At 28.3% G+C, this 15,234-nt stretch overlaps 1 protein-coding gene across 11 annotated transcripts in view; it reads right to left on the reverse strand.

The window, feature by feature from the left end:
* LOC122523428 (regulating synaptic membrane exocytosis protein 1) overlaps positions 1 to 15,234 on the reverse strand; it is a 118,614-nt gene that overhangs the window by 57,893 nt on the left and 45,487 nt on the right. For 10 of the 11 annotated variants that reach the window (XM_043645161.1, XM_043645164.1, XM_043645163.1 and 7 more), the window contains 2 exons: positions 13,019 to 13,651; positions 2,293 to 2,410 (listed from right to left, as the gene is read on the reverse strand). In XM_043645161.1, the coding sequence (XP_043501096.1) occupies positions 2,293 to 2,410; positions 13,019 to 13,054 (154 nt within the window). In that variant the 5' untranslated portion in view covers positions 13,055 to 13,651. The remainder of the gene's footprint in view (positions 1 to 2,292; positions 2,411 to 13,018; positions 13,652 to 15,234) is intronic. The other variant, XM_043645159.1, reaches the window with a different exon arrangement.

Here is a 15,234-nt window from a genome sequence, read left to right on the forward strand (position 1 = left end):
GACGTGCCGAAGAACTATAATAACTTGTACGTTTACGACCACCATTTTGTTCCTCTAAATAATTTTTCTTTCCTTTTTCTCCTTTTTCTATTTCTTTCTCTCTCTCTTTTTCCTTTCTTTCTTCTTTTTATTTTCTACTATTTCGTTTGAATCTTTATGCTCCGGTTTCGGATCCACAGTTTCAACGAAACGAAAAATAAAGTTTCTACCTTACGACCACCATTTTCTTCCCCGAAACTATTTTTTAGTATTTCTTCTACTGTGATATTATAAAAACTTCGTAAACGTGTTCTGTGATTCTGAATTTTATTGTATACGAAACGAAAAAGTACAATTTATTCGTTTACGAACACCGCGTACCGTTATCAAGCTACATTTGTTTTTTGGTTTTAGTATTTCTTTCACCGTTTTATTAAAAAAAACTTTGTATAAATATGTGCGATACTGAATTTCGTAGAAACGAATTAATACAATTTATTCGTTCATGACTTACCGTCGCTTTGTTTCGAAACAATTTTTTTTAAATATTTCTCCTGTAATTTTTATTAATAACTAACATACGCGCGGGTTATTCTAATTTAAACGAAAATTACAAATTTATTCGTCGACGATTCAATTTTATATCGAAACAAAGTTTTCTTGTAACTTTTTTTTTCTTTCTATTAATAAAAATTACATTAGATTACATTAGTTAAGTTGCATAAATGAAAATTCGAATTTAAAAAGAGAAAAGAAAATAAGGAGATAAAGTAAATTTGAAACACAAGATTTGTATCATTTATTAAGGATAGCCACTTTTTCAAATGACTTATCACTCTAACGAACACGAATGAGAGTTGGAGGAGAAAGAGAGAGAAAAGAAGAGTAATAGAAGAGTTGGCAAACGTTCGAAAGCGTTTCTATCATTTCCGTTCTTCTAACTGGCCGATTAATTGATCACCGTCCGATTCACTTGTCAGTGTCACGTCCGCTTAACCTCGACGACGAGAACGATTACAACGACTACGTAGATCAAACTGAATTGAAATATACGCGTGGGTGTTTGTCTACATCCTAATTACGTGTAATCACGTCCTGTTAATTTAATATTAGTAACTCTGGTAAAAGGGTTGTTCCCTTTTCCTATTAAAATACAGACCGGTCCAAAACTTCCTTAAGTGAGACGAAACTTCTTCAATTATTATTACAATTAATTCATATTTTATAAAACCTTTTTTTAACTCGCGCAGTTAAGTTGACAATTTTTAAAAGCTAAGTTTGTACCTTTTACGCAATATAAAAAATAAATTATTCCAAATGAAATAAATTCTTCGAATAGTTTAAAAAACAATATTTAATTCTGAATTTTTTTCATATTTTTGAACATTTTAACACATTAATAGAAAGATTCTAACATTCCCATGTTAACATTTTTTATTTCTTTAAAAATTAATTTTCTTCATCGCGAACTAAACTTTTTCTTAAAATTTTTTTCTATCAATAGTAATAATAACGGATATATTTGAAATGGTAATAATTATTGGACCACCCAGTATATATCGCATACGCTTGTTCAAGCTTTTATCCTGAAACGCACTTCAAACTATAATTGGACAAACACCATGGATGTTTGAGTAACCAGTACGTGGGCAAGAATCGGTGTTTGCTTCTGACAAACTTGTATTTCAACGCTCTTCGTTTCGTTTTCTATTCCGAAGGTTGTTAAAGAAATTGGGAGAATATTGACGAGAAGGGGAACCCTTTTTTTTATTACCTCCTTTTTTTGGTCCTATTTATTTTTCCCCTTTACTATTTAGATGGTGCGTCATAGTTTGAGATCGTTGAATCAAAATACATTCAACATGATATCGTCAACATTAATTATTTTAATAAGATCTAAAAATAAAATAAAATTTGGAATTTTTCTATTTGCTTAAAAGAAAAAAAAAATTAAAATTGAAAAGTATATATAAAATATTCATTATTTAAATATATAATAAAATGGCGTTACTTGAATTAATAAAATCTTCTCGATTATTTTATATGAAAATAATTTACAAAATAAAATTGACAGTAGATGTTAATTGAATAAATGTTTTATTTGTATAAAAATTAAATCTAACGATAAATAACATTCCGATACTTTCTACTTTTATTTATCGATTTAATTTTTACTTATTATTATTATTATTATTATTATTGTTGTTGTTTTCTTTTTTCTATTTATTGAGATTAGATTTAAAAACAAGAATTTAATTGAAATAAAAACTTTGGATAAAAATAATGGAAAAGAAGAAAGTAAAAAGGACTCACCGTTTCCGGTTACCATCATTAATCCGCTACCCAGTTGTCGCAATTTGCTGAATGTGGTTCCACTTTCTTCTGGTGTAACGGCACCGGTCGTCCCAGATTCCGATTGCGTTGTCACCATCTGCAACATAGAAAGAAAAAATCATTCGATGTTAGAGAATAATCGCTATTTAATGAGGCTTTTATGTACGATTAAAAAGAAAGCTTTTCAATGAACGTAAAGTGTGTTTGTGTTTGTGCGTGGCTGAGTTTCTGGTTGTGTTTCTGAGGAATCGAATTAATAGATAGATGATTTTTCTAAAAGATAACACACACGTGTTTTAAACGTTATAATTATCAAAATGTAATATTAAAATAATTATTATTATTAAATTTAAAATTTTTATTGATTTTTGAGAACGCATATTTTGTTAAATGTTCAATGATTTAAATCATTAATTATAATAATAATAATTATTTAATATATTGATAAACCATTATGGTCGAAACTATTAATGGTTTTTTAATTTAAACAATTACAATATGTTATTTTAATATAATCATGGAATATAATTATTTCATTTATATTTAATTGTAATTATTATCAAATTTGTACGTAAAAATAACCCACGCACAAAGAGAAACATATATAATCTAACACAATGAAGAGTAATATTTAATAATTAATTAATTGGGATACAAATTTTAATTTAAATAAGATGAAAATTAGGAAATGAAAAATTTCCTATTAATAAAAATAAAATCTGCCTCCGTATAGATCGCAAGTAAATCCGATTAGGGCTGACAATGATTCGGAATATACTACTTTGAAGTAGATCAAGTCCGGCATATATCGGACGTAGGAAGTCAAGTAGTACAAGTCGATGATATAGGAGTAATTTCTCTCGTTGGAAAATCGTCCCACATTCGACGAAGGATTAAGAGCCCATTAAAAACGATCGTAATAGACAGATAGAGATAGAAAGATAACTAGTTAGATAGAATGATAGAGAGAGAGAGAGAGAGAGAAATGAAGATGAAATACGTGCTTGTAATTTCGAGATTGCTAGTACGGTCACGTTTAAACTTTTTCGACGATTAAAAGTATCCTAAACGTAGAAAAAATAATACACACAAAAAAATACGAAAAGCGATGCATTAGCATTTGAATCGTACCAAAAGTATATCCGCAAAAATTCTCTATCAAAAAGGTAACAGCTGACTCGTGTAACCTCGATGAGAGCTAGTCTTTTTTGTCGATTCAAGCGTGTTTTACATGACTTTTAGAGAAGAAAGAAAGAAAGAAAGAAAGAAAAAAGGAATATATTTATAAAAGAACAAATTTATGCATCCTGTATATATATATATGCAATCGTCGTAATAAATTTTACTGCATCCTGGTGGATAACCAATATCCTATTTCTATCTCTGTCTCTCTCTCTCTCTCTCGTACTTGATACATCCTTCTCAGAAATACATTTCCACTCACTTTCGATAGCTTAACATCTCTCTTTACAACAAGTATGCCACGTTTACATACATACATACATAAATACATACATAATATATGTACATACACAAAAATGCATACCAGCCTATATGGATATATACATATACGGATATCTAAATGTATACAAATATGTGTACGTGTGTATGGAGGAATAGGTGTCGGTATGTGTATACATGTACACATAAGTATACACAGGTATTATCCGGTACGTTAGCATCGCATAATGCGGCCAGGAGTCTTGGAACTACGCCAACGGGAAACGGCTGGAGTATGCAGGGTTGTGCGATTTAATTTGGGTCACCAATGGAACGTTGGAATTACAATGCACATTGGAAATATTAAATAAGTCATTTTCGTTATGTAATATGCGCGTTTTTCCAATACCTGTAATATTTTCTCTCTCTCTCTCTTTCTATATCTCTCTTTTATTCTCTTTATTATATAAATACGTTATCGATATTCTGCCTATACGAATTAAAAAAGAAAAAAAAAACAAGTATAAATATTATGATTAAAAAGAAATATGTATAATAGTATTATTTTTTCATATAATTATTTAACACTTTACAGATGTAAATATTATTTGATTAACATCTATGCTCAATAAATTTACGTATAAATGATATAGTAATGTTTTTTCATCATACTCTATTAAGCTAATTGATTACGTTCGTTAAATAAATGAAATGCAAAGTTTTCAAATGTTTTATTTTATTGAAATAACAAAATGAAACAAATTTATCAATAAAAACTGTTTCCATTGATCAGTTTTATTCATTAATTAAATGACCAATAAAAAACATATAATGTCTCAATTACTTTTCAATTAAAAAACTCAATGACATTGATAAAGAGTATACTCGTTTGTTAAATCATGCAATATTAACGAATGAAATTGGTCCGAGTTATTAGGACAATTTTTCGATGGATAGATATTAAAATAAATATTTAATATAATCGATAGCTCGCCTAGATTATAAAGTTCAATTTACTGGTCGTGATATTTCGAGAGGAAAAAAAAAAGAAGGATCGTCGAATGCTCAACCCAATAAAAAGTAAGCGTTGTTAAAAGGAAAAGTATAGGCTTATAACGTTCGTTATCTTTCCAGATGAATATTTTCGAACGAATAAAAAGTAAAAGAAAGAGAGTGAGAGAGAGAGAGAGGGAGAGAGAGAGAAAAAGAATGAGATAAACGTTCGATCCTTTTTTCTTCTTCTTCTTTTTCTTTTCTTCGTAAAATAAAGTTTCGGATATTGGTTCATCGATCGAAGTAACACACAGACACACACACACATTGATTTTATATTTTTTTTCTCATTTCATGCATAAGCGCGAAGATTTGCTCCAAATGTTTCGAATTTCATTTTGGAAATAAAAAAAAACTGGTGTGTGTACTTATGTACGCACGTAAGAAGTTATACTTCTTTGCCGTACCAAAACGAATATAACCTCAATAACTTCAAAATAACTTCCAAAAAAACTTCAAAGAAAAAAATAACTTAAAAAAATAATAATATTATTATATATATAAGAAAGAATAAAAAAAAGAAAACTAAAATATCAAATATAGATATCAGTCCACACTAAATATAAGAGAGATATATCGAATTACTTCGCGCGTCAACAGCCATGGCGCGGTTACAGCATTAGTTCTCGCTTCGATCATTTAAGTAAAGCAGCGCTGAGTACGATTAGTGTTTGGATGGGTGACCCGCTTGAGAAAAAAAGGGGGGAAGAAGAAAAGAAGACAACTTCACGCCGTATACTTGAAATCGCTATGCCGCGCGTTGTAAATACCGACGAACTTCATGGTGTCGTTTTTCCAGACACTCGAAACAAAATCAACTCCCCATTACATTTTCCCCAACGCGCCAAAAGAAGTATAACTTCAATAATAATTATTATTATATATATAAGAAAGAATAAAAAAAGAAAAAGAAAATATCAAAATATAGATATCAGTCCACACTAAATATAAGAGAGATATATCGAATTAGTTGACGCGTCAACAGCCATGGCGCGGTTACAGCATTAGTTCTCGCTTCGATCATTTAAGTAAAGCAGCGCTGAGTAGGATTAGTACTTGGATGGGTGACCCGCTTGAGAAAAAAAGAGGAAGAAGAAGAGAAGCCAACTTCATGCCGTATACTTGAAATCGCTTTGCCGCGCGTCGTAAATACCGACAAACTTCATGGTGTCGTTTTTCAGACGCTCGGAAACAAAATCAACTCCCCATTACATTTTCCCCAACGCGCCCAAAAGAAGTATAACTTCAAAAAAAAGATGACGGATACAAAATGATAGAGAGAGAGAGAGAGAGAGAGAGAGAAGATTTAGCCTAAGAAAAATAAAAAAAAACCATTGAAAATTCACGCCCGGAAAACAATTATTCATAATATTTCTCAGTTGGTTCGGAAATGGCGGCATTGTGGCGAGATAATAGATAGTTTGCGGACAGATGTAGGAAAACGAGATAATAGAGGACTATTCCGCGAATGAGAGAGACAGAAAATGATAGGTTATGAGGATAATGATAATAATGGTACTATTAATGAAGAGTTTATGGTCATGTAGCGTGTTTGATTGTTACGTTCCACGTGAAATTCTACTTAGTCTGATGTAAAAAAGATATTAGATAAAAACCGAGAAAATGATAGAGGAGGAAGATATAAAAAAAAAAAGCAAATAGTGGCAAAATGAATATGGAAAAAGGAAGGAAGAAAATAAAAGATGGAATGAGAAAAGAAAAAGACGATTTATTTATTTTCGAAATAGCTTAATTTTGATGAATTTAAGAGAAAAGAAATATGAACCAAATGAAGATAACAAATAATAAAAAGATAGAAAGGGAATATTGTATAGTATGCTTGAACAAACAAACAAAAAAATGGGTTAACACAGGAACGTACAATGATTTCATGAAAGAAATTTCAGAAAAATATTAAAGTGCAAAATAAAAAATTATGAAATATCTCGAAATAAAAAATAAACCTCTGACACGTATCATTTTCAAAATAAATGAGTTTCTCTGATTTCGAAATAAAAAGAAGAGAGGATGAAAAAAAAGAGACGAAAAAAAAAAAAGAAGAAATGAATGAATATAAAATAACGAAGTAGCTTGGTTGCGAGGGGTAAGAAAGGAAATAGACAGTGATAGAAATGAGAGGATGGTAAAAAGTAAAGAGTAAAAAAAAAGAATAGTAAAAAAAAAAAAACCGAAAGAAAGAAAAAAAAAAGGAATAAGGGCGAGTTTGTTTTCTCGCATACATTACAGTAATTTACGTATTATAGGCGTCTGCGTGCTCGTGTTTGTGTGTGTGTGTGTGTGTAGGTGTGTGTCGTGTGATTGTATGTTTTCGACTTTCATGGAAATTTTCTTCCATATTTTTCAGTCCCTCGTGTTTTAATTATTTATCTAGCAAGCAAGCATGGAATTACTTTCCAGATCTCGTGACATCTCTTTACCTTCTTCCCCCTCCCGCCCCTTTCCATCGTTTCTTTCCATTCTCCTTTTTCTCTTTTTTTTTGTTTTTCTCTTTTTTTTCGTTTTTTTCTTTTTTTGTTTTATTCATCATCATATTTTCAGTTTTATTATTCCCCAGAGTTGGAATAGAATTTGTGGGCAGAAAGAAGTGTGTTCTTTATTTTTCTTTTTATTTTTTTCCTTTTTTCCCCTCCCTTTTTTTTTTTGTTTTATCCAGCGTAGCGAAGAAGCCGAGCTTGCTCGTTAAAACGGAGAAAATATTTAATTATCAATTATTAATTAAGAAATAATTATATCTGTGAATTTAACGAAAGAATAAATTTGAATCGTGCAAGCAAGTGAAAAGAGGAGAAAATGTGAGGAGATTTGAAACGAATGCTAGAATATTTCTTGAAAATATATATATCTATGTATATATATAATATTCTCCCAACATGTGTTGTATATTTACACCCACGTATATACGGACACACATGGGAGGTCTCAAGTTGTCTTGGCTTTTCTATCGGAGGATACGGAACACACTCGCATACAAATTGGTCCACCGATCGAGTAGATATAGCAGGATGAGAGAACTCAGTCTATGAACTTTTACGAGCTCTATTTCTTCTCCGTAGACGAGCATTGCCTTTCAAAGTCTACGATAATACGAAGAAGTGAGAAAAAGAAATGGAAACAATTTTTTCCTTTCTTTTTTTTCTTCAAATTTGGAAAAAAGAATTTCCGTATTCATGTAAATTAATAAATAAAAAGATAAGATAAAACAAAAATACATTGTTTTCAAATAAAATATATTTTTTCTAATACAATATATTTTCTATAATAATATAAATATTATTTATAGTATTTATAGATTATTTTTGTAATATAATAATATAATACTTTATATTATATTTATCGTAGATTAATATTAATTTTTATTATGTCCAAATAATTTCTCAATAACAAGAATACAATTGTAATTATTCATTAAACAATTATTTATGAAACCATTATCGTGAAAATTAATTTAATTACTATAACACACGAATGTAATTATCTGTTAAATAATTATTTGTATTAAATTTCAACACGTGTGATGATATTTATAAATTTAACCTGAATATTTTCAATTTGAATTAAGTTATCATCTATTGAAATACTACCAAATAAATCTTTATAATAAACGACAATTATTATTAGCTGAACAACAATGAACGTACTATACGATTTTATTAACAACAATCTCATAATTGTTCCTATTATCTCGATGAAACAATATTATTCGCTTAGGATAATTTGAAAGAAAAAAAAAAGACGAAAAAAAAATCAAACAATATATTTAATAAACAAAAAAGAACAGAGATGAACGAGAGCACGTTTGTTTTTTCCTCACTGAAAAAGGTTTTATATGAGAGTTAGAAAACTTGTGGTGTTGGGAACAAAAGAATTGGACACGTTTGCAAACGAATTGTTGGACACGCACAACACCCCGTTCAATCGTCCACAAACACATTCCCATATTTTCAATTGAATGTTAAAAACAAAAGTAAACAACATTTATATTAAGAAGAAAAAGAAGAAGAAGAAGAAGAAAATGAAAAAAGAAAGAAAATTATTATTCGTGCAAAAAATGTGTGGAAAAAAAAGGGGCAAGGAATTTGAAATTTGCGGGCGCGGGAAATTTAAATCGGAATTCGAAACACTCGTAATCGATGAATCGTGCATGGTTTACGAGTTCGCTTGTTTAACGTTCATTTTTATTCCAACGTATGTCGACCTCGTATGGAATATTCAATGGAGATGGAATGTTCTTTGTATGTGTATATATACATATATATACATATATGTAAAAATATATGTATGTGCACGTAGTATATGTACATATATGTAGTATGGGAGCTATACGATGATAGAATGGCAAAGTAGCTTTTCGATTTTCTCTCGGAGAACACGTTCCTTCGTATTTTTATTTTTATCTCCTTTTCCCACTTATATAGTTTGCATTTTCTTTCTTTTATATTATATCTTGCATCTCTTTCTATCTTTCTATCTATTATACATATATATATATATATATTTCTTTTTCTTTCTTTATCTTCTTTGCATTTTAATGGAACATTTGACTTAGTAACAGCGTACTTTTTCTCTTCTTGTCTTTTTTTATATTTATAGTAAGAGTATTATCATTTATTTACTCTCAGTTAGAGTATATCATTTATATAAAAGCAATATCGAGTGTTCGTACAAATAAGAAATAAAATATTACATTTGCATCATTATTATTTAGTACAGTAACAAACACAGTGATAAAAAACAAAGCTTCATCAATAGGATTACTTTTAATTTATATATTCAACATTCTTCTAGTATATAATCGTAAAAATTCTTTTATAATTCATATAAGAATAATCTTAAATCCTTTTATCGCAACGACAAGAAAAAAAGAAATATTAAATAAAATGAATAGAAAATGAATACGAAAATATCTTTAGAATTGCATAGAAATTTGTATTATTTCGATCGAATTAATCTCCATTCAATTACGATCTATTGATGACTACACTCCCGCAAAAATCATTTCCATATATTAAGTGGAATTCTGTTAGTATTGCAGTTCTATAAATTACGTCATTATTCACGCGTTTAGCGTGAACTTATTATCTCTCTCTCTCTCTCTCTCACTCTTATTCATTCACTCTCTCTCTCAGTTGAGAGAACATTTCAGTTTGAGCGTATGCATTTGCATGATTGCAAGTTGCACCGATAACCACGAACATATGCGTATCTTCTCTTACACATACTCATTTACATACATCTGTAACGACACTTTGATGTGAACTTCCTACACATGTACAGACATGCACTCACAACTCACACATATGTATATTACATTTATATACATAAACATATTCGTATGTTCACACATTCTGTTACTCCTACTACTACTATTGTTCTTATTATTACTAATGAAACTTAGTCAGTGTGTGCATGTGTGTATTGTGAAGAAAGTATCAAATACATTTACATGTGTTACTAGAATAGCATTAAGATATGTATATGTATATACGTAATCTGCGTATTCAAGATATATATACATACACATGAAATCCTTCCAATGGATCGAGAACAATCTGATTTTAGTGAAACACTGAAATACTAACCTACCACAGCTGATTCTCACGTTTCCGGAGTGGATATGTAAATATCGATAAGTATGCGAGTTTCGCGTTTTGTGCGTGAAGAATTTCGAAAACAATTTTCGAATTTTACCATACGTATTGTATAAATATATTTATGATTAAATATATATTATAATTATTTTCTATACAAAATTTGAATTATTAAAATGATTTTCGTTTGAAATTTTTTTTATCATTTATGTCAAATTATTTTCGATCTAACAAAGAAAATGTTAATCTCCAATCAACTTTACATAACTTTGAAAGTTTAATAAATCATAAAATACGTTTTTGCATATAAGAATTGTTAAACTGCATTATAAGTAAATAATTTAAAATTGACAGTGGAATTTAGTACGAATATTCCTGTAACTTATTATACCTATCTCCAAATACGTAAATTCATTTGTCATAGTGGTTACGATCTTAATCTTAATGATAACAGGAACAAGGATAATAGGTGTTGGATGCATGTAATTTACAGGTAGAGACATCTGTAATGACAAATGCATCTGAACGTAGTATTCTCATGCAATGGAAATGTTTAATCTAGAAATTGAAAGGACTAATGTAAGATCGATCTACTTTTAATAACATATGAATTATTGAAACGGAGTACGATTTTGCATATCGTCCCTTGAATATTATTGTTAAACAATAATGAATAATAGAAATTTTTGTTCTCTCTCTCTCTTTCTCTCTAATATACACGAAGACTTAGGATAATCGATATCCAAATCCAATTTATGTGCTAACTAATCAAACACGGGATATCTAATACTTTTATGATATAGAATAGTCTGGTGAATAGTTGCACATATATAACATTCGTTAGAATTATTATATAATATATATAACATAATCTATGCAAATATGTATCTGTAATTGATTACGTATATGTTTCATTGGCAATGTAATTTGATTCTAGTAAAATATTCCTAAGAAAATAATTTATTTTATTAATTAATATTTATTAACCATTCTGATAATATCAAATATAATATAAACATATTATACAAAATACAAAATTATATAAAATAAAATATATATATATATTATAATACTTTTGTTATACACAAAATATAACAACGAAATTAAAATTAATGACAAATATTTTAACTACTATGTAAATAAAATTATAGTAAAAAATTTAAAATACCGTTTAAAATAAATATAACTTGGCGATAAGAATTTTTCTCATATAAGTTGAAAATAAAAAAAAAATTAAAATATTTCGTTCCTAAATCCAACATATATTTTTATTTTTTTTTTTTTTTATATATCGTATTTCTATTCTTTTTTTTAAAATATAACAAATTAATTCTCAAAACCACTAATTAACGTTAAACCATTTTGGAATCTTTAAATGCTCCAATTCAAATGTCACACCCAGTTTACAATTATGTACGCGTACTCCTATATCTTTCTCTACATTTAACAAATTGATTACAGAAATGCTAATTAACGTATATACGAGTCAAGAGAATACGAGGTGAACTGGCTGCATAGTTGGTTGATAGTAAGCATTGGATATCAAACTGACCATCCTATAGCATCCAACACTAATCAGTGGTTAGCCATACTATTGAACGTCCACGAAACGTCCCATGGCCAAGAGCTTTGCTAATGTTTCCCCCTGGAAGTTTCTCTAACCTTTGAACGAATTAGTTAGAGCTATGTAAACGTTCCTAATCCCTTATCTAACACTAGAATCCATCTAATCAAAATTCAACTCATATTTCTTCTACTCTACATTTAATACCTTACATTCTGTAATTGATTTTGAGAATGTTTCTCGTTAATTAGATTTTTATTCATTTTCCCCCAGTAATGAGTTTCAATTTAATAATTATTTTTTATTGCATTGTTTTTCGTTATTTAATATTTGATTTAGTTATTACAGATAATATTATAAGAATGAATAGTAGAATTGAATAATTTGTTTCTTTTTTTTTTTCTTTTTTTCTTATATCGATTAATTTTATGACATTTAAATAGAAATATTTTTTGTTATATTGTGCTACGTTGTTTCTTCGTGATAATATATAGATTTATAATAAAATAATCTTATTTTTAATAGATAAATAATAATAATAATATAAAATATATATTACGCGAGTGAATTGAAAAGTTTTTAATCTGACATAGAAGCGATTTTTATTTTCGATTAAACTTCTTTCTATTTTAGAAAAAAAAAAAACCAAGAATAAATTTCTTTTCGTCGAGGTCTAAGAAAATTATTTAATTAACCCACTTTCATAAAAATAAAATAATATTATTATATAATTAATTATATTATAATATATTGTATATTATAATGTTCATATATTTTGATTTACTTCAAATAATTATTATTTCTTTTATGTAATATTATTTACCTTGATGTTTATTTTAAAAAACTTTCATTTAATATAACGAGCTTTCTTTTAATTATCTTATTTTTAAGAGATAATTATATCCAATTAAGCTAACAATTGAAATTGACTGAGTCCCTCTTTAATAATAAGATATAAAAAAAACTACGTTACAAAGGTATAAGAAAAGAAACGTGATTTGATAGATAGACAGTTAAAAAAGAAAACTAAAGACCTTACCTTTTTCATGAAGGACATCACGTTAGCGGGCAACATCTTGACGGCTTGTTCACTTTCAAGACTGTCGAAGAAAGTAGTAGTAATAGTAGTAGTAGCAGTAGTAGTAGTAGTAGTGGTAGTGTAGCGAAGATAAAGGCTTCTAACTTTTTTACGTTCCTGTTGTGTCTCACAATCGATGTCGTCGATCCTTTCGAGCCCTTTTCAAGTTCTTTTAACAGTGAATAGAAAAATAAAGGGGGGTGGGGCGGGGGAACAGGGACAGAGAAAGGAAAAGGAGAAAAAATAAAGAGGAAAAAGAACAGAGTAAGAAGAAACGAATGAACGATATCACGCGAGGAAAAAAAAAAATGCAAAATAAAGTATTTTCACAAGGAAAAATTTGTAACAATTTTGTTTGTCGTCGTTGATGTCGCGATGAATATTTTCGTTGGTCTTAATTGTGAGCCACCAGGCTCGACGTTTAGCAACGAGGACATTACTTTATCCTTTCTTCGACTTCTTTTATTTATTTTTTTTTTTTTTTTTAAATAAACAAATCCGTTGAAATATTCTTTCTCTATTTGTCACTATACATTTATCGTTTTCTTCTTTGATTTTATTTGTCCAGCTTTTTAACCGCTACTGAGAGGCTACCTGTAACATTAAATAATTATTTATATATTATTTGAAATGTTATATGTACATAATACATATAGCCAGATACAAAGTCATCTCATATGTACATATAGTATATCATATTCAGCTAATATATATACATAAAGCATAAGTACAAATAATATCATCCAACGTATCTAATTACATATATAAATCATGTTCAATTAATATATAATAATGTATAAAGTATACATATACCTATATACACTTCCAGTTAAAATCTTAGAAATTATTTCATAAATGGAGAGATAGAAAATATTTATAAAACAAAACGAATTTCTTTTAAAGTAACCGTGGTAGATTAATTAGTCAACAAATTTGACGAGAACCGTGTCCTTCTACATTTTGCATTATTTTCTTTAAATTGCACTTTTATCAAAAACAACCGATTTTATTTTTAACGACAGATTAACATATTCTGGCCATCTTATTAATTAGTTTTTCGAGTGTATCTAATTGTGTATACTTCTCGTAGAAGTTGTCAAAGATGTCCCAGTAAGAAAGTTCATTCCGAACATTGCCTTTAACTTAAGTGCATAAATTATATAAGAGCATTATCAACATAAGAAGATACTGACATTTCTTGAAACGTAATTAAACTTGTTAATATTTAATACAACAATGATAAGTAGTTTGAAAATGTATCGGCATATACGATTTTAACGTAAATCAAAAAGTGATTTTCAAACTTGTGATTGGTAGCTTATATTATCTCATATATAGTATATTATAATATTAACACAATGTAAATACTTACATGTACATATACATAACGTTACGATATGTATAATATTCAATTCATATTGATGAGTTATTAACGTACATGCTAAAACACTTCTATAATAATTTCTATTAAAATTAGAGACGTTAAATTATATACGTGTTTACAAGAGAACAGTTTAAAAGAGACTGAATAACTTTCACTTTCTTTTCCGACATTGACTTCTATCGAGGAATGTTATTATTATTTAATTTTTGTTCGGTATACGTCGTGACCTGTACCGTGTATGCGTGCACGTACGTGTGTATATTTTATGTACTTTTAGATTTCTGTTATGTTTAACTAATGAATTTTAGATATATACGCACATTCATATGTACGTTTATTGGGAACTGACCTGAGGGTAGGAATTTAAAAAACACGTTTAACTATTTTGTGCAAATAAAAAGTTATTCGTTCGTTTATATTTAGTAATTACATTTATTTTAATTAATTTCTTTTAATAAACCATTTTTCTTTCAACTTACATACTTGATTATTCTATCTTTAAAATAGATTTAAAGTAAAAATAAAAGAAAATATAAATGTTAACTTTTCGTAATTTTTTTATTCCTATATTATCTTTACTCTTCTTTTTAAAATATCAAGTCATACAAAGGAAACATCCTGGCCATTAGAAAATCATATAACAAAAGATCATATAACAAAGCGGGTGTATCGTGTACGTATTACGTGTGATAAACACGTGTAAGAAGAAAGAAAAATATTATTCTAAAGGACAAATGCAAAATGAGCATAGGTATAAAAACCTATGTATGTATAAGTTAAAAGAATGTATGGT

This window comes from Polistes fuscatus, unplaced genomic scaffold, assembly GCF_010416935.1.
Source record: "Polistes fuscatus isolate 324 unplaced genomic scaffold, CU_Pfus_HIC Scaffold6, whole genome shotgun sequence".
Taxonomy (NCBI): Eukaryota; Metazoa; Arthropoda; class Insecta; order Hymenoptera; family Vespidae; genus Polistes; species Polistes fuscatus.